At 41.4% G+C, this 21,015-nt stretch overlaps 2 protein-coding genes across 4 annotated transcripts; both read left to right on the forward strand.

Moving 5' to 3' along the window:
• Window positions 1-85: 85 nt before the first annotated feature.
• On the forward strand, window positions 86-9,855 carry uroc1 (urocanate hydratase 1). 3 transcript variants are annotated; one of them, XR_013932943.1, is made up of 19 exons: window positions 86-644; window positions 1,211-1,341; window positions 1,809-1,902; window positions 2,016-2,075; window positions 2,373-2,501; window positions 2,630-2,691; window positions 2,819-2,885; window positions 3,557-3,700; window positions 4,345-4,433; window positions 5,187-5,249; window positions 5,677-5,856; window positions 5,960-6,057; window positions 6,206-6,278; window positions 6,581-6,770; window positions 6,858-6,956; window positions 7,070-7,169; window positions 7,718-7,843; window positions 7,973-8,072; window positions 8,710-8,748. XR_013932943.1 is itself a non-coding variant. In XM_080424544.1 (19 exons), the coding sequence occupies exons 1-19, from the start codon at window positions 519-521 to the stop codon at window positions 8,851-8,853; spliced, it is 2,031 nt and encodes a 676-aa protein (XP_080280670.1). In that variant the 5' UTR covers window positions 86-518; the 3' UTR covers window positions 8,854-9,855. The 3 variants fall into 3 exon arrangements, 2 of the variants coding, with proteins under 2 accessions (XP_080280670.1, XP_080280671.1); XM_080424544.1 differs by having other exon boundaries at window positions 7,718-7,799; window positions 8,710-9,855; XM_080424545.1 differs by lacking the exon at window positions 7,973-8,072 and having other exon boundaries at window positions 7,718-7,799; window positions 8,710-9,855.
• A 2,702-nt stretch (window positions 9,856-12,557) lies between these two features.
• Window positions 12,558-19,984, forward strand: LOC308082652 (MAP kinase-activated protein kinase 2-like). Its single transcript, XM_080424546.1, has 10 exons — window positions 12,558-13,190; window positions 14,699-14,838; window positions 15,176-15,240; window positions 16,141-16,220; window positions 16,339-16,465; window positions 17,105-17,180; window positions 17,321-17,445; window positions 18,867-18,952; window positions 19,069-19,149; window positions 19,271-19,984. The coding sequence occupies exons 1-10, from the start codon at window positions 12,921-12,923 to the stop codon at window positions 19,451-19,453; spliced, it is 1,233 nt and encodes a 410-aa protein (XP_080280672.1). The 5' UTR covers window positions 12,558-12,920; the 3' UTR covers window positions 19,454-19,984.
• The last annotated feature ends 1,031 nt before the right edge of the window (window positions 19,985-21,015 follow it).

Here is a 21,015-nt window from a genome sequence, read left to right on the forward strand (position 1 = left end):
TAGTAATATCAGTACCACAATATCAGAATCGTATGCAAAGCTGCCTGTACTGCAGTGGCTTTGTATGAAAGTTTTCATCTTTTCTGTCTCCGTTTTGTTTTAAATTCAGCATGTGTGTGGTTATGAGATGTGTTTATGTACAGTAACGTCAATCTGTTCAAAGGTTTTTGTTTAACCGGGCTGCATGTCTAAGCCTCAGAGGTCAGGGGTTTGTGACAATGTTTGTCTATGGTGTATGTTGCATCAAGTTGCCTCAGGAATCAATAATTACCAAACACTCTTTGTGGCTTGCCATTGGTGGATTGTGGAGGGCAACGAAAGTAAAGAGCCAATGAAGTAATCTGGAGCTGAGCGACCTCCAGCCTCAGAACATCACAGGAAACCGTCCCACAGAGGGGTCTTTCTTTCTACAAGACAATCAGTTGTTTGCGGTGAAACTTCAAGCTGCCAGCTCATCACTACTGTCATCTTTGTCCATCCAGATCTAGAAACAAATTCGTAACCGCACATACAACAGAATGTCTACATTAAAGGAGATATGCAGTGGTTTGCCCGTGGATCCTTTGCCTTCTAATCGTGGTAGAGATCCCAGTATGCCTCATGCACCTGTCCGGACACCAAACCTCACTCCAGTGGAGGAGAGGGTGAGTATATCCCAATAGACGAGCACAATTTATAATTTGTTAAGTATATATTTTATTCTAAACAGCCAAGAGAAATTGTAAAGAAAACAAAAGATGGGATAACCGCTTCAATAGGTCCACAATCAGCAAAATGATCAAACGTGACAATGACACAATGAGTTGTCACCTGTGTCTGGAAAATGTCATCATAGAATGCGTTGGTGAGAGACAGATCAAGAGGAACTTTTAATATGAATTGATTTTGAAGGATGTCAGTCATGTGTGGAAGCAAGATTGACCTTACTGTATCATGCTTGGCTCTTTGTCCTGACTATGGGGTCGTTTCTACTGTCTTACGAGAGCTAAAAAATAGATTATCCTCTGAGGTTGTCAACTGTTTACCCAAACTCAGAGCAAAGGCCACAGTCAATAATTAAGCGAGATACAGGTAGTGCTCAGCAGTTTAGATTAGGAAGGAGAACAGAATTGAAAGGGGAATATTAGGCGAAATGAATCAGGAGCCTAATGCAATTTAAATGTTTGTTGTTTTGATCTGCACCATTAATCCCCACTTCTCTTCCCTGTAGCTGGCGTTAAAGAATGCCCTGCGTTACATCCCTACATCCCACCATGCAACAGTTGCAGCTGAATTTGTTCAAGAGCTGCGGCAATATGGACATATCTACATGTACCGCTTCTGCCCGGCCATGCGCATGAGGTGACGCACCTTGATCCCCTCCTCATATCCTAATTGGCTTTAGTCTGTAGCCGTGTAACCACTTCTGTATCTGTCACACTGATCCTAGAACAGAACTTCAATTGTCAAGGTAGAAGCCTGCATGGAGTATTATTAATAACCCTAACCTAATGGCCCATTTCAATGCCCAGAAAGTAGTTGAGAAATGTTTTAAAGCATCCAATCTGCAAGTTTCTGAGCCAAGAGGTAATAGTTCATTCACTGACTTGGAGCAAGTCATTAGTCAATCATTATGGTTCACCAGTGCCTTCTGGTGTACATTCAACTTTAATGCACCAACAAAATGTTACAGCCCCACTTTTTATAGCGACATAAATTGTTAACGACCCCATTTTAATGCGAAACCATGCATATTGTTCTGCCCTTTCATTATTGTGTGTTTTTTTTTGCTTTATGACTACAATATGTATTTCTTCTTGTGTCTTTAGAGCCTACCCAATAGATCAGTATCCATGTCGCACACGTCAAGCGGCCTCCATCATGCTCATGATAATGAACAACCTAGACCCAGCAGTTGCCCAGGTGAGCATTAAATGCAGCTTGATGCTTCAGTGTTAGCTTACTTAAGTGTCCTAAATCCAGAAGTTCAATCACCATCAACAGCTTTAACAACCTTCTTTATCTTTATCTCATAGTTTCCTCAGGAGCTTGTCACCTATGGAGGGAATGGACAGGTGTTCAGCAACTGGGCCCAGGTGAGTCCTCAGTGATGTGGTGCTGTGGTTCAGAGTTTGATTGACTGATTGAAATTTGTATTGCAAATTGGTGTACATGCATAAAAATACATATACACACAGATTAAAAAGGATAAACACAAAAGCCTGAAATGTCCATTGTGGTCCCTTGGTAGAGAATGTCTATATGGAAATCATCGCATGGAGATAAAACAGACCATCTTAAATGTATTTTTGTGTGTGTGTGTGTGTGTGTGTGTGTGTGTGTGTGTGTGTGCGTGTGCGTGTGCATGTGCATGTCTGTGTGAATGTGGGCAGTTCCGGCTTGTGATGCACTACTTGAGTGAGATGACAGAAGAGCAGACTCTGGTCATGTACAGTGGGCATCCCATGGGCCTGTTCCCCAGCCTGCCCTCTTCACCACGTGCTATCATCACCAATGGCATGGTAACGGCAAACCCAATGTAACCACATTAAGCCATAATTAGCTTAATGAACATGCATTACAATTCAATCACACTTGTAATACATTTTATATAATATGTATGTAATATATATTTTTTCACTTCTATCAGGTTATTCCAAATTACTCCTCCAGAGACCAGTATGAAAAAATGTTTGCCCTTGGTGTATCAATGTAAGTTTTTAATATGGTTTTAAATTGTTTGTGAGTCATTAACCTTTTCCACTATTTGGTACCCATTTCATGCAAAATATGTGAGGGGTATTGCTGACTTTTCTTATGTTTTTTTGTCCATTCCTAGGTATGGTCAGATGACAGCTGGAAGTTACTGCTACATTGGTCCTCAAGGCATTGTTCATGGCACCGTGGTTTGTAAAACAATGATAAAGCTGCACAGCATACACCAGAATGTCTTTTTGATGAAAAGTTATGGTCATTGCACCTGGCTTTGTTGGAATTTTCAATGTGTTACTTTTTGGAGACAGATATCCTTTGTCTAGTGAATGGACTCTTTCTCTTATGTGCATTCTTTTCTGTTGAGCTAGGTCATTAACAATAGAGTCTTATGTACGGATGAAATGCCCTTAAAAACTCTTGTAACCTCACCAACCCTCTGAGAGACTGAGGCACTCCCATGTGTCAAGACATGCTCTCCCTTGCTTGCAAACGTTAACCACATGAAGCTTAGCATCCCTATTCTGGGGAGAAAACGTTCTGAAAATAGCCGATTTACAAGCTCACAACCCGTCGCGTTTGGTGTAGAGGGGGAAAATAACAGTACAGAGCCAACTCAACTTTACTATATAGGGTTTAATTAAACCACACCAAGAGGGATTTGTGTATTAATCTATATTAATTCATTTCACTAGTGCCATTAAACATGCATTGGAACTTCCATGACACTTTCCATGGGGTTTATGATAGATTTCAACCAACTTATTTCTCACGAAATGATTCCTTTTCCTACATACTCTTTAGTTTTGTCATTTCTTTTTGCATTTGTGTTCATTATGTATATCTCTGAATTATTTCTACACAGCTGACAGTGCTGAATGCAGGAAGGAGGTACCTGGGTTCAGGGGACTTGAGTGGTCGTGTATTCGTGACTTCTGGGCTTGGAGGAATGAGCGGAGCTCAGGCCAAAGCTGCTGTCATTGCTGGTTGTATAGGAGTCATAGCAGAGGTGTGTTCTTATAGTCCCTTCTTAGTAATTGACTACATTCACACAAAGCTCTTACAACATCGACTCCATTGTGAATATTGTCACTGTCGGGCAGAAACCCCTTATGTCCACATTAAACTTTTTTTGATTTGTTCGTAAATTAATGCCCTGCTTAGTCACTCTTCACACAAAAGTAGCAAAAATAGCTGATATACAGTACAAGCTCACAACGCATTGTGAGCTTGTAGATCAGCTATTTTTTAAATGTTTTAAAGTGAAAGTGGTTAGGCTTGAGGCCTAACCACTTTCCATAACCACCCTCAAGTTGAGGGTGGTTATGGCTCTGGGTTTTATAAATATTGAACCATTGAAAAGTATTAAGCCCCCTGGGGGATTTTTGTGTTATATTTTTAGCATAACATTTGACCTTACTACCATTACTGTTAACAATCCTGCTAATAAAGTATTCAATCGATCAATCAATCAATTAACAAGCGCTTGTGACAGAGCTTGAAATAATAACAACAGTAGATCCATTAGAACACATCCATTTGTTCAATTTCCTGGAAAGTAACAGCAGCGATATGATCAACACTGACTTCTAAGTTACACAAAGGAATGGGGGGAATAATTTTCTCTTATTGTGTGAATTGGATCCTCTGTAGGTGGACGAGGCTCCTCTTAGAAAGCGACATGAGCAGGGCTGGTTAATGGAGGTCACCAGTAGCTTGGACGATTGCATTAAGAGCATTCGGTAAGACAGAACTGCTTATTCATTTACAGACTTTAACATGAACATGAATTTTGAATATTATTTCGATTCAAGCATTTTGCTATTTTACCAGCTTTACAGCTCGGGTTCTCAACCTTTTCTGAGCACTGAACCTCAAAACTTTAATTGCAGCTTAATTGGTAGGCTACAACTGTAGTGAACAATTTCCAAATTTCAGTCTCACTTTAGACTCACGTTGTTATTACAATTATAGCCCAAGGTACATTTCTGTACAGAATATATATGTAAAAAAACAAAAATCCTATTTTCCTCACAATCAAGGTTCAAGGTTCAAGTTTATTAATGTCCCAGAAGGGCAATTGGGTTTACAGCCAGAGTAGTGGTTTTAAAACATACAGACAGTACAGGACAACAGCAGAGTGTGCAGCAAGTGTGTGTGTGTGTGTGTGTGTGTGTGTGTGTGTGTGTGTGTGTGTGTGTGTGTGTGTGTGTGTGTGTGTGTGTGTGTGTGTGTGTGTGTGTGTGTGTGTGTGTGTGACGTGTGTGCGTGCTTGCGTGTGTGCGTGTGATGCTCTTACTGTAGTTATACAACATAAACGTTTAGAAGTTACAGCTATGTTTACTGTTTTTACAACCCTGCACGATGGCAGATTGACCTGAGAATCAGTGTCTGCGGTTTGTGAGTGTGATAAATACCTCTTACTCCCTAGCAAAGCGGCAGCAAAGCATGAGTCATGAAAACAACTGGACCAAAAATGATTTTGTGTCTTCCAGAGAGGCCAGGAGCTCCAAGACTCCACTCAGTCTGGGTTACCATGGCAACGTTGTAGATCTATGGTGAGTGAGAGGTGAATACACACACCCTGCTTCAGGTCTGTGGCTTATAAGGAGGCAGGAACCATACGATAATCTTATTGTCGCTGTCGGGCAGAAACCTTGTCTCTCCATATTTGAACACAAAAGTAGGGAAAATTGCCGATCTACAAGCTCACAATTCATCGTGATGTGACGTGCTGTGAGCTTGTATTTCGGCTATTTTCGCTATCAACGTTTTTGAAAGTGAAAATGGTTGGTTTTATAAATATTGAACCAATGAAAAGTATTAACGCGAGCTTGTGACTAAATAATAACTACATTAGAACACTGTAGTTTCCTGTCAGTTTCCTGAAAAGTAACAGTTTTGGACATACCACCCGACGGCAATGATATTCAATGACATTACCTCGCCTGTTCTGCTTTCTCACCCTGTGTTTATCCCTGCCAGGGAGAGACTGGCACTAGAATACGAGAGGACAGGCGATCTCCTCGTGGATCTGGGGTCAGACCAGACCTCCCTACACAACCCGTTCAGTGGAGGCTACTACCCAGCCCAGCTCAGCTTCAGCCAGGCTAGCCAGCTCATGAGCACCGATCCCAACCGGTTCCGCTCTGTGGTCCACGAGAGGTCAGAAAGATGACACATTGTCTTACAGTCTCTGTAAGAGATGGAGGGGTGGGGGGAGGAAACATAATAAGATGAATAATTTGGTGTTTTGCAAAATTCTCAGCCTCCGCAGACAGGTCAATGCCATCAACAAGCTGACAGATGCAGGCATGTTCTTCTGGGACTATGGCAATGCCTTCCTGTTGGAGGCTCAGAGAGCTGGTGGGTGTACACACACACACACACACACACACACACACACACACACACACACACACACACACACACCAATGATAGAAGGAAAATTCCAGTCCTTGGCAGGTTTATCAACAAGCTTGCAAGCTGCATTTACCTTTTTTTCTTTCTCCAGGAGCCGATGTAGGAAAGGATGACGGTGGAGAAACAGAGTTCCGTTACCCATCTTATGTCCAGGACATTATGGGGTGAGATACAGTATGTCTTTTAGGATTTCATGGAGAGTACGGTTGAACTAGAAGATACGATAACTTTTAGCCCCAAGTGGGAACGTCTTTGAAAACATCTTTTAACTTATGAGATATGTTGCAAACAAGATCAAGGTGTTTCTTTCTTCTAATAGAATTGTATGTGATCCCTCTCTTAAGGCCAGTCCACACCAATGCAACTCCTTGCAACTCCATGCAACTACTTACAACCATTATCCCCAATGGCAGTTGCAAGTTGTTTCATTGGTGTGGACTGGCCTTGACACTGACTTCTTCAACAGAGACATTTTCTCTCTGGGCTTTGGGCCTTTTCGCTGGGTCTGTACCTCTGGCGATCCACAAGACCTGGCCATAACTGATGAGATTGCTGCCTCCGTCATGGAGAAGATTAGTGCCAATGTGACTGAGCGTGTCCGACAGCAGTACAACGACAACATCCGCTGGATCAAAGAGGCTGGAAAACACCAGATGGTGAGTAGGAGTCTCAGCAGTTCAACGTAAGAGATATGTTTACACAGACGTGTCCTTTAATTTCATCTGTTTGTTATTTATGTTTAGGTGGTAGGATCCCAAGCCAGAATCCTCTATTCAGACCAAAAAGGCAGAGTCTGCATCGCCCTGGCTATTAACCAAGCTATAGCTGATGGCACAGTTTCAGTAAGAGGATACAGTACATTTCTTATTAGTAGCAGTCTTTTGTATTTATATAAATGCTAGCAGGTGTTTTAAACATATTTTAAAGATGTAAGTAACAATGCTGCTGTGGTCAGGCTCCTGTAGTTATCAGCCGGGACCATCATGACGTCAGTGGGACAGATAGTCCGTTCAGAGAGACCTCCAATGTGTACGATGGATCCGCCTTCTGTGCAGGTACTGTACACAGTAACATCCTGAATTGAGCTCAGAAGAGTGTACAAATGGAACCAAATAAGGCTAGATTTGGCTCCAGTTTGTACACTCTTTGGAGATTGATTTATTGATTGATTGATTGATTGAAAATTTAACAGTTAGGATTTTACTGTGAATAATATTAATATATACTGTTGTTGTTGTTGTATATATCCCTCAAATGTCACATCATCACTAGTACTGAATGAAAGTGCTGATCATCAACTCTAAAAGTGATGTGGGAAAAAATGCCTAATGGCTCCACAGGCCAGGTCTATTCTACAATATACACAGTAAAATCCTCAGTGTTCACTTAACTCTGAGAGTGTACAAATGTAACCAAATGGACCATTTGATTACATCTGTACACTCAGAGTTACAAATGTATAAATTAACAACGAGGACTTTTCTGTGTACCATGCATGTACAATACTGAGGCTTTAGTTTGTATCCACAACCTTTGTTGCATGCACAGTTCGTAAAATTAAACATGGATTTTGTGAAAATCCACACACCTCCCCCCTTTGCAGACATGGCTGTCCAAAACTTTGTTGGCGATGCGTTCAGGGGTGCCACGTGGGTGTCCCTGCACAACGGTGGAGGTGTTGGCTGGTAAGGTGATCCTGCCCTCCAAATAAACTAGCCATTCGTAAAAGGTCAGCTGTTATAACTGCCTCTGGTGATCTATTTGGGATGTGTTTATGTGTGTGCCGTTAAGATCTCATTCTTTTTCCGTCCATTGGTTAAGTCGGCATGTTTGTCCTTCCGATCCAATCTCTGACTAGGGGAGAGGTGATGAACGGAGGCTTTGGTCTGCTTCTCGACGGCTCGGAGGACGCTGCAAAGCGCGCCCGTGTGATGCTCAACTGGGATGTCTCTAATGGGGTGAGAGAGAGAGAGAGAGAGAGAGAAAGAGAGAGAAAGAGAGAGGGGGCAGGGGGTACTTTTTGAGGAGTTCAACCTAAGACTGCTTCTCAACATGGGGTGTTTTTTGTTTTTTTTAGCTTTTTACCCCTTTTTCTCCCCAATTTATTCGTTATGCCACACACATTTCTGTGTTTTATCCTACTGACTCACCTACCAGTGAGGAGCCCCCACCGGAAGGACGTAGGGCCTTCGTCCTACTCCTCCCGCAACACTCCCTGCTGACAGGTGCCGCCCCAGCCCGTAGGATTACGTACAGAACATGGGGTCATTGAAGGGTGTTCCAGGGGGTCCCCAACTAAATGATTGATAGTTGGATGGTTAGTTAAATGTCTGTAATTTAGAGAGTATTCAAATGGAAAACAAGAGACCCATTATATTAACACTGAGGTTTGTTACATAGATTGGGGTCCCAGAGATGATATCAAACGGGGGTCCGACCGTGGCCTAATGCATATCAAACTGAAATTTAAAAGGTTAAGAATCACTGATCTAAGCCATGAAGGCATGAAATTAACACAGAGTATTTTACTGCGTGGGTGTGATTGTTTACTTTGAGATTAACGGGCTATAATCTCTTTTTTACTATGCGCTGCAGGTGGCTCGTCGCTGCTGGTCTGGGAACGCTAACGCCTATGAGACCATCCAACGTACCATGGAGGAGAACAGGCAGCTGCGTGTCACCATGCCCTTCCCTGCACAGGACGATGAGCACGTGGTGGACCGAGCTCTGCAGGGCTAGCCAAAGCACAGTATAAGCCTGATGTATGCTTCATCATATTATGGAGCATGAATTAAAGGAGAACTTCACCCCTTTTCAATCTTCAAATCAACTCAAGTCAAGCTTCATTTATATAGCACATTTACAACAGTCGAAATTGACCAAAGTGCTGTACACAGAACAGGCCTGTGCAACAACATAGTCACAGGACGTGCAAAAATAAAAAACACATGAAACAAGATAGAAGACATAGACTCAAACGACTGAAACGATTGAAAGATAGAGAAAAGAAATGAGTCTTGAGAGATTTTAAAAACCTTGTCTTCATATGATTGGTCCTCACTAATGCTCATAATAAGATGCCACAATTTCTGTCTACAGACTACCTATGACATCCTTGATGGGGATTTAAAGCTAATAGAAACTACAGCCTTTCTCTTCCTGGAAAGTGATCATGCTGAAATAGAAGCTATTGTTCTTGCATTAATAAAAGATTATATATTTTTTTATCTTATTTGAAATTATCCGATTTGAAATAATCCGATGATGATGTCACTGTAGGCAGGTTTCTGAACTATCCACAGCCCTTCTCTGAGACACAGATTGAATAGACAGAAAATGGTGGCATCTTATAATGCGCCTTAAGGACCAATTACACAAAGATATAGGTTGGAAATGGGTGAAGTGATCCTTTAAGCAATATAGCAACACAGTAGTAGAAATCTGTAACTGCAGTCAGACCAGTCAGCAGTTAGACCTGAATGCAATACTCTTGACTACTTGTAGATCCAAGCCATTTTTCCTTATAAAAATGGATGTTACCATATTGCATACATCTGATAGATTGTCGTGCCTTGTCCAGGCTCCAGACATGTCCATTCATTGAAAACCTGTAAGGTATTTGGAGAAGTTATTGATTTGATTGTGATCATGTGAAATAAGTGAATGCCACAGACCACAAGAAATAGGCTGCACCGCCACTAAAGCATAGATATATTGTTCTGTTGTGCTGACAGTTGTAAGGCAAGCATGTCTAAATTGTTAACTGCATGTGAGGATGTGAAGCAGTTCCATTTGAAAATTGTACAAATAATTAATACATATATTTTAAAAACAAATCTAATTAAAGGGCTAATAAAACCTTAAATGCATATGTTTATAGTGCACTTACATGGAGAACTTTAGTTCTAGTGGAATGGGAATTCCAAAAGACCTAACCTATTATGGTTAGGCTATTGTCACGCCTACACCTGGACAATTTACATCACTTACAGAGCCAACAAGAGTCAGAGGTAGCCTGGCCTATGTGTCGCAAACATGTTAAATTTAGTTGCAACAAACGTAAAGCGTTCCAACAAGCAGAAGCAATGTGTTCACTGTCAAATATGCATATCCCCATCCAAGTTGGACAGACGGCCTACTCAGACTTAGGCCCAGTGATAACATCACACACAGGATTTTGTTCATATTTAAACTAAATGGGTTAATAAGAAAATATATCCTTTAACTTTGTGAAGTCACAGTCACACAGAGTTAGTTTGATAATATCAGGCATTTACAGGTATAGGTTTACCAGGCGGTAAACGTACTGTAAAAGAGGCCGACAGAGGCCCAAAACAGTCAGGAGTGGAAATGCTTTGTTGCTGCCCTACATGCCAGCCGCCGGCAGCTGGCATATAGGGCAGTAAGTAAGTAAAGGTATGGGGGGAGGGGGGATTATGTGAACTAAAGCCACAGTATTCTTAACTTAAATGTATTTGTAACCTACTGTAGATCTTAAAGGGGTAGTTCACCCCCCAAATAACTTTTTTTCTATTGATTACTCACCCCATGGAGCCTTGAATTCATGGATATTTATTTGTTTTTGTCGCATTCCTTCCTTTATTATTTGATTATAATAAATTTAGCCCCATTGATTCCGGTAGGAGACACAAATGCATTTGTGTCTCCTACCGGAATCAATGGGGACACATTTATTATAATCAAATTATTGGCTTAGGAATGTGACAAAAACAAAAAAATATCTATGAATTCAAGGCTCCAGATGGTCAGTAATCAATAGAAAAAAAGTTATTTTGGGGGTGAACTACCCCTTTAAGGTTAAAGTCTCAAAGGGCTTTACAGGCCTACCTTTAACAATGGAAACTTGTTCGGCCTCATGGTGCACACTTCACAATCAAAATCGTTTTTTTACCTCCTTGGCTCATGATGCAACTCCCCATATAGGCCCCAACCATTTGTGTCAACTAGATATTTTTGTATTTTCTTCAAAACACACTTTTCACTACAACTCCTTAAAAAATTGTACAAAACTCACACAAATCGGTACACATTATCTCTGAAGTCTTCTCATATATCATTCCAATTGTCTATTACTGTATGTAGCCTACTACTAACTGCCTTCCAAAATGAGTATTTCAAATGTTAATGTTCAATACTTTTACTTCTACTCTACTACACCATGAGGCAAATACTGTAATTTTACTTCATTACAATTATTTGACCATTTTAGTTAAGTTACTTTGTAGTTTTAAGATTATTGTTACAAATCATACATTAAACACTTCAGCCCTATTTAAACTCAGGTAATTTTCAAAATATTTTTATAAATTTGAAAACTTGTACTTTTGGAACTTTAAGTACATTGATGCCAATACTTTTGTACTTTTACTCAAGTACATTTTGAATACGGGACTTCTACTTGTAACAGAGTATTTCTACATTGCAGTATTGATACTTTTACTTATAAGTAAAACATGTGAATACTTCTTCCATCACTGCTTTTTCGTCAAGGAGTCAAGGACTAGTCTCTGACTCCTTTAAGAGAAAGCCAAATAGAGCACCGAAGTCCTGACGTCACTCGTTCATCCCCAGGTTTGCGGAAGTAATTTCTCTATGGAGAATAACATTGGGTCATCTTAGAATCGTCTCATATAAGAATTGTGGTCCAAAAATAAACACCGCGTGTCGGCGTTATTGTCAGGGAGGAGGTTCTGTATAGTTTATGATAGTCAGTCACTTATATTTGATACAGTCTGTTTCTGGCGAAAATGTAACTAATTTGGCGGAAGTAACATTAGCGTTTTCTCACCGTCAGTTGATGCTTCATATCCATAAGAGTCAACCCGCCGTGGTCATGTGTTTATTTTTGGAACACAGTTCTTATTTGACGCGATATTAAATACGTCTATGGGATTCAGAACGGGGGTGGAAAACTGCGAACCAGGTAGACAAACAAAGGATGTGTAAATGACGTCAGACTTCGGCGGTCTATACCATTTGATCCGCTCCGCACTGACGTCAGGGGACTGGGGGAGTTTGGTGAACCGAACAAGAAGACGCCAGTGTTGCCATGTTGGCTTATTATAAGCGACTTTGGGCTTCTTTTTCTGCAAAGTTTCTTATAAATATTGATAGTTGCGGGTTGCGGTTTTTTGGGCTTGTTTCTAAAGTGTACTTGCTTATTTAGGCTTGCTTCCAAATTGTTTTATTATTATTTAAACCAGTGGTTTTCATATTTGAGTTGTTAGAATGTTTAAAAACAATATTCCAAATATTCCACTTTTTTTCAAGAGTTTTTGAAAATAGCAGACAAACAAGCTTACAGTAAAAAAAAGTGCTCATGTCGCTTCTTTTGGGCTTGTTTTCATAGACCCGGCTGCTTGTTTCTCTCGCAAAACCTGGCAACCCTGACAAGAAGACGCACATAACGGTGTAGTGAGGAAGACCAGGCTGTCGGAGGGAGGGTGGGTTGTCAGATCTCTTTTCAACTGTTGGCTCTTTTGACCTGCTACTTTAACAAAGCCTACACAGTGTCTGAAGAAAACTTGTGAGGATCTGCGTTACAGTTGCATTGGGATTACTGCTGAAATAAGCCAAGGGAAACATCAATCTCTCCGCCCTTTTGTGTGCATGTGAGATAGCAATCTTTACTGTACATTTGAAAACTCAACATTTCATGATCAATAAGAACAGTCCATGGCACTGCACATGGAATGATACTGGAATTACACTGGATATTGGCTGAGGCACTGGCCCATGTTATTTGCTTTGTTGACTACCACTAGTGCTTATTTTGGGGGGGAAACATGCATCATGATAATGGGGAGCAATCTGCAAATGTCAGCCCTGCAGAGCACCAGGGAACAGCTGTTGACAGCGGTTCCCATACCTTGGAGAACAGTTTGTGCAGCAGTCCCACTGATGACTTCCAGCATCCAGCTCATCTTAAACTGGAGTTCAGACGAAATGCTGTCACGGATGACTACAAAATAACTGCTGGAGTCCTTGGTCTGGGCATCAATGGAAAAGTATTGGAATGTTATTGCAAGAAGACGGGAGAGAAATGTGCGTTGAAGGTGTGTGTGTGTGTGTGTGTGTGTGTGTGTGTGTACCTGCACTGTCAATGTTTTTATCCTGTTTGATAATCTAAATGATGCTGTTGAGGATATCGTTTACAGATGATGGAAGGGGAGTGAAGAGAGCATCCATCAATTATTCATCCTTCCTCTGTCTCCACGCTGGTCTCGGCCCATGTTTTATGACAGTAGGACTCGACATACTGTTGAAATCCTACACTGCCTTTTCTGTTTGTTCTAAGTGCATCCTTCTTTTACATGCATGAGCCAATTGCTGGATAATGATACTCCAAATTGTGTGATGTGTGATGTTGACTGCTGAGTAAGCTCTGAAATGTACAATATGTTGGGCTTAATAGAAACAGAGGGTGTTGTTGTCACTTTATCTGACTAGCTAGTTTATGTAGTCAAACCAAAGCATGGAGAACCAGCAGCAGTGATCTTAAAACTTAATTTAATTACTCAGCTACCCAGACAGACAGTGGAAGTGCCTGGACTCTCTCTTACACTGTCCAGTGTGCAACAAGGGCTATTGTGTAGACAAAGACCTCTAAACTACATGTTAAAATGTGCTTTTTGAGGGTTATTGTGTAGACAAAGACCTCTAAACTACATGCTCAAATGTGCTTTATGATCTCTAACTAAAATGCGATTCTGCATGATCAAATCCACATTACCCAATCTACTTAGACTAGAATAAAGTAATATTGCATATTTATATTTATCCCATTTTGTAAAGGAAAACTCAAAAATGGACCTAGTGTAAGTCCATAGCTTGTGAAGTCACTAAACAGGCAGTACTTTTTTTTTGTAAAAAACAGTAGGGACACCCGCACCCCTTGCTACATGTTTCCTTTGGTATGTTTGAGAGGACTGGGTTAGATCAACACAAACTTAACTATAATCCTGTGTTTTGATTAGTGGGAATGCATGTGCATTGTGCTATTCAGCAATCTTTAGCGTGAGATGAGCTCATTATGAACACTCCCTACTAGACTGTCTCCTACTCCAAAGCCCAGAATGCATTGCTGTCATGTTGAAGAGGGTTGTACTTTGGGGGCTGTTTGTCCTGGGAAATAGTATTCTTTCCACCCTCTTGTGCAGAACCACCGCAGAACTATTTAAAGGCACAACACACATTCTATTGTAATACATTCATGAAGCACAGCGTTCATTCTTTAAATCTCTCAAGGAAAATTGTTGGTTGGCTTCTTGGTATATTATGTCATACAAAAAAAGCATTTTAACATAAATAAAGTTTGTATTCAGGTCAGGATTCATTCTTAGACAGTCATAAGAGTAGGCTAACCAGTACATATAAATCTCTCTCTCACACACACACACACACACACACACACACACACACACACACACACACACACACACACACACACACACACACACACACACACACACACACACACACACACACACACACACACACACACACACACACACCATCAAATAAATACATTTAATTATGTATTTTCCCAACTTCTCTTGAACAGATTCTGTATGACACCCCAAAGGCCAGGCGGGAAGTTGACCTGCATTGGCTCGTGTCTGGGGGTCCCTATATTGTACACATCATCAGCCTGTATGAGAATATGCACCAGGGGAAGAAATGTCTGCTCGTCATAATGGAGTGGTGAGGCTCACCAAAATCATGCAATCTCTTCTACTGAAAAACTCTTCATCACTAGCTTATCTGGGCACTGCCTCTTTGAGGTCTTGCCATTTCTTGCCAGTAATTCCATTCTCATCTAATTTAGGCCTACTAATGAGTTTCTACACACTGATATTGGCGCACTCCCATATTGCGGTTATTTTGCACTGGCTCAGAAACCTGGACCTGTGGTAATTAATTACTGAGGCGCAATGCCCTATTTGGTGGTCAAACCATAATTGCAATGGAGGGCACTGGTTGCTTGCCAAGAATCCCATAGCTGTCCTCGGCTTTGATCTCTTTGTTATTCTTGTCTCAGTATGGAGGGAGGCGAGCTGTTCAATCGCATACAGGCGAGAGGGGACCAGGCTTTCACAGAGAGAGGTGGGTCAGGGTCAGGGCAGCTGTACTGACCATATTCACAAAGGCCATACTGACACACAGCGACCATTTTGCTCTTACTTCATGCTCGGAGGCAGTGGTTGGAAAAAGTACTCAAATGTTTTACTCAAGTAAAAGTATCAATACTGCAATGTAGAAATACTCTGTTACTTAAGTAAAAGTCCGGAATTCAAAATTTACTTGAGTAAAAGTACAAAAGTATTGGTATCAAAATGTACTTAAAGTACCAAAAGTAGAAAGTACTCATCATGCAGAAGGGTCCCATTTCACATGTTTTAAAATGTATAAAATCTTTAGAAAATAGCAGATCTTCAAGCTCACAATGCGTTGCATCGCGACGCATTGTGAGCTTTTAGATCGTCTATTTTCAAATGGCCGAAATGTGTATAGGGCTGAAGTGGTTAATGTATGTTTTGTAATAATAATCGAAATCTACAAAGTAATTAGTAACTAAAGTTTTCAAATAATTGTAGTGGAGTAAAAGTACAATATTTGCCTCTGAGATGTAGTGGCGTAGAAGTAAAAGTACTGAAAATTGCAAATACTCCAGTAAAGTAAAAATACCTCAAAATTGTACTTAAGTACAGTACCTGAGGAAATGCACTTAGTTACTTTCCACCACTGCTCGGAGGGGGTATGAACTATAAGAGAGAGCAAAATGGCTGCCGTGTAAATACATTTTTATGTTAAATGTTCGGCCATGTTTGAAAGTGTCACTTGTTTTACAAGCTCTGTGAGCTTATAGATTGGCTATTTTCCCCCATGCGACACAGCTGTGCAACGAAGCATAATAAGTATTACATGTTAATGTTATATTGAATGGTTCATGGATTTGTATGTTTCTTCCTGTGATGTCGCATACATGTCATGTCTGTCAACCAGAGGCTTCAGAGATCATGCGGGACATTGGCACTGCCATTGAGTACCTCCACCTCATGGATATCGCTCATAGAGATGTAAAGGTAGAGCACTGCTGGTCAAAGCAACACACAACACACACTCTGTAAGAACGATTAAATCTCTGAGTAACTGGTATTGAACCTTTAACCCCCCCCCCTCTCTCTCTCACACACACTACAGCCTGAAAATCTACTGTACACAACCAAGGAGAGCAACGCCACACTGAAACTAACTGACTTTGGCTTTGCTAAGGAGACAACATTATACAACTCGCTCCAAACTCCATGTTACACTCCGTATTACGTCGGTGAGTGTTTTAGTGTGTGTTTATGGGTCTTGTACAGTGCTTTCTGCATGGCCCCTTTGTATCAGTGACCTGCGCAGCAAAGAGACCTGGAGTGTTAACCACTTGAACCCCAGCATCCATATTATGGGGGTAACATTATAGGGGGGTAACAAAGAGATTTGTTATAGACAGGAAAAATCGGTCAAGTACAGTTGCAACTCAGGTCAGTAGACGGGTTTAAGTGGTTAATTTTGCTCTGAGTATGGTTGTGTATCACTCCGCTACAGATTTGATTGTAGGAAAGTGTTATATAGGCATACAGTGAATAATGCTTCTATGTTTGTGGTAATCAAATCCACTCATGTTCATCTTTTACCTGTGTGTGTGTGTGTGTGTGTGTGTGTGTGTGTGTGTGTGTGTGTGTGTGTGTGTGTGTGTGTGCGTGTGTGCGTGCGTGCGTGCGTGCGTGCGTGCGTGCGTGCGTGCGTGCGTGCGTGCGTGCATGCGTGCGTGCGTGCGTGCGTGCGTGCGTTTGTGCGTGCGTGCGTGCGTGCGCGACTGTGTCTGTGTGTGTGTGTGTGTGTGTGTGCGTGTGTCTGTGTGCGTAGTCATGCATCCCTAAGACTGCTGTTTATATTAAATGTTTCTGTCTCTCATCAGCCCCAGAAGTGCTTGGGCCAGAGAAATATGACAAATCATGTGACATGTGGTCTCTGGGTGTGATCATGTACATTCTGTGAGTGTCCACTGTGTCTCCACTGTTCAGTCTAATTCTGTTTTATTTCCACCATATTGTTCATTTGAACTCTCTTAGATTAATACTGTGTACTGTGCAGTGAACAACAGAACTGAATCATATCCTGTCCTGTCCTATAGGCTGTGTGGGTTTCCTCCGTTCTACTCAAACACAGGCCAGGCCATATCTCCAGGCATGAAGCAGAGAATCAGGCTGGGCCAGTATGAGTTTCCCAACCCAGAGTGGGCTGAGGTGTCTGAGGAAGGTCAGAGGTCAACATACGTTTTATACTTTTGATAATGGTGTGACAATATATGTAATTGTTTATTATCAATAAAGAGGTAAACATCTAAGTTTACTGAATAATGTTCATAACAAATAGTGGGTTTCAACTTTGTAAAAATTACGGTCATGCCCATCCTCTCAGTTCTTACTCTTAAGTCTGATTCAGACCAAAGATTTACAATGAGATGATAAACCCATTTAAATCCTGATTTAAACTTTGTTCCGAGGTGTTTTGGAGGGAGAGTGTTTGACTTGGAAATATTCACAGATTGAACTTCCATGATCAATGGCTCATTTAAGCGATCAAAACATAAACGTCTCTTTAATAATTGTAGACAACAAGCTACATCTGGGCTTCCCTGCGCGATGCATTGATCCTTGCATCTCCCTCCCTCAGAAAGTGCCTGTGTTATATTTAAGTGGGAGTAGTGTGTGCGACTTGGGTTAGCCTGGGATCAATACCATTTTCGTGTTTCTGATCCGGCCAGGAGCGGAAATAACTTAAAACTTAAAATAAAAATAATCATCAGACGGCCGGAACACACGATCGGAACCTCCGGTGCCGTGCACCTCCAAAATGATTCCCTTTGTTTAAAATGTGCTTAGTTTGGTATAATCGTTTTGTTTCTTTTTGTATAATAATAGTTTGGTATGTCCATCTTTTATTCTAACTTGTAGCGCGACTAGCGAGATTAAACTAATTAATTCACATTATGTGGGGAACAAAAACAATGCGACGCCAACCGGAACACACCACCGGAACACGATTGTTTTTTTCCTTTTTTCTAAACTGGATCACACGGCTCGAGTGTTGTGATTGGTTGTCGTTTCCGGGGGAAATACGTACGACGGAAGTCCTGCCCCTATACACACTGTCTGCATTAGGTCTTGACCAGGCTTTTCTCCTCGGAGATGAATAAAGGCTGGGAACGAGGCTACTGACCATGATACTGACAATGATATTAACATGATACTTACCATGATACTGACATCATCAGTGTCATGTCATGTCAGTATCACGGTCATTATCATGTCAGTATCATGGTCATTATCATGTCAGTATCATGGTTAGTATCATGTCAGTATAATGACATTAGTAGCATTTTCAACGTTCAAATGTTTCAAATGTGTTAGTATCATGTCATTGTCATGGTCAGTATCATGGTAGTATCATGTCAGTGTCATGGTCAGTATCATGTCAGTATCATGTCAGTATACCCCCCCCCTCCCCCAAGAGCACCTCAGGGGGCTGTATACGCCCCCTAGGGAATATAGTAGAAAAACTACTATAGAGTGTTTGCTCTGTAACAGGGGTCTCCCCAGTTCGTTAGTAAATTAAAAAAATGCATTTTCTGGTGGGTTACAAAATTATAATCATGTTGCTTTTCTTGCCTTATGTAGCTAAACAGCTCATTGTCCAGTTACTGAAGACGGACCCCAATGAGCGGATGACCATTGGACAGTTTATAAACCATCCCTGGATCAGTGTATGTACACACTTTATGTAGTCTGATGACCATGAGTAGCCTACTGACTCCTTGATTCATGTCATTTGTAATTCTTTTCTTGCTGCGTTTTATGCGTCTGTGTTCATCAACTGTAGCAGTCAATGGTGGTCCCCCCAACACCCCTTCACACCTCTCGTGTCTTGACAGAAGACAAAGAGCTTTGGGACGATGTGAAGGTGAGACCAGAGAACTGTTGATGTACTCATGTTCTGAGGTTGGCCAGTAGATGGCTGTACTGTACTGTACTGCAACACACCACACTTAACACAGTCAAATGTCTGGGCCTCATAACAACAGGAGGAGATGACCAGCGCTCTGGCTACAATGAGGGTGGACTACGACCAGGTGAAGATCAAAGACTTGGACACGTCCAACAACCCTCTACTCAACAAGCGACGCAAGAGGCCTGCGCCTGAGGGAGCTGAGGGCGGATCAGAGGGAAACGGAGATGAAGGAGGTGTGGTCTCCAACAGTCATTGAGATGTTAAATTCCCTGGAGGGGGTTTGAAAAATCATTATTGGACTAAGAAAAAAAAAATAGTGTAATGAGACTACCAGAGGATGATGCAATAGTTTGCCCTCTGTGTGACCTTGGCATGCCCATTACTCATCTTTACTCTTTTCTCATTCTTTACATCACCAGCACATTATTGCACAGCCGGACCTTCAGAGATCTCCGCCTACTGATAAGTCTGGTGACATCTAAATTCAATGAATGTGCTAAAACTGTGCGGAAACAATTTGGAGATGAAAATAATAACAGCATTGCAGAACCAATGCAAATAATTTTGGTAACCGGATCGGTTTTCAAAGCAGTAGGTGTTTCCTGCACAGTCCAAGACCATTCAATGAATTTAAAATCTCCCAAATGTATCTGTAGGCACAGATATCTGAATGTCTGGTTACTAGCACATTATAGTCTGATCATTGTTTTTGACTTCATATTCACCTGATATTTTTGTCACTGTTCTAACATTTTTAAATAAATGTTTTTCTATATGGTGTGTAACACTGTTGTTGCGCTGTATTAACTCTCCAGTATTTAACCTATCCTTAAATTAGGCTGAAGTAGAGATTATGTCCCTGTGTGCGTGTGCGTGTGCGTGCGTGCGTGTGCGTGTGCGCGCGTGTGTGTGTGTGTGTGTGCGCCAAACCTTTTGTGCACATTGCTAGTAGGCTAAGGAAGACATTCCACCCCATTGTTTAATCAGCCTCATGGTGGTGCTATACCAACCTACTTTATGTTTTGGCCTATAACTCTTGAACCATAGGTAGTATTTTACAATTTGAAGCACATACTGAGGGGCCTTTTTACAATGCAGAACCAATGCAATTTCACGTTGGGCCACAATTTCAGCATTTTTTATGTGTACTAAATGAGCTGAGCATCAAACTGCTTTTCTTTTCTGCCTATATTGATAGTTTAAGTGGAGAAGGACAGGAAACAGGGGTAGAGAGATGGGGAGAGACATGCAGCAAAGATCGTTGGGAACGGGACTCGAACCCGTGACGCGCTGTCAGGCTGCATTAGGGCCTAAGTGCCCAGACCGGCCAAACTGCTTTTTAATATTCCATGCAGCTCCAAAAGCACTTTCACTTCTGACCATAGAGGATGCCATAAATGCGAAAAGATAACTGTATGTCATGGAAATAGTACTCCCCCCCCCCCCCCCCACACACACATCTTTGATAGGTCGTGATGGCTGCAAGCCATGAATTACACAAATATACGCTCCACAGAGTGCCCCTTTCTAGTTAGTGGTGTGTACCACTTAGCTGTAAAGTAAAATCAAGTAACAACAGAGGGACATTGGTTCTTCTCTTGGAGTGGTGAACAGATGCTGAAACTGGAAGCAAGGTGGAGATGGCTGCCACACTATCCCAAGGTCTGAATATTGAGTCATAATAGTTTGTTTTTGCTGATAGGTCACAAAATTTAAAAATGTATTTCATTCGATGGTAGCTAAAAGTTATGCTTCATGCCTTCAGTGTATTTAATTTGTCCCAATATTATTCTCACAAGACTGGCAACAAACTGAGCA

Source organism: Gymnoscopelus braueri (assembly GCF_963280865.1).
Source record: "Gymnoscopelus braueri genome assembly, chromosome: 3".
NCBI classification, from domain to species: Eukaryota; Metazoa; Chordata; class Actinopteri; order Myctophiformes; family Myctophidae; genus Gymnoscopelus; species Gymnoscopelus braueri.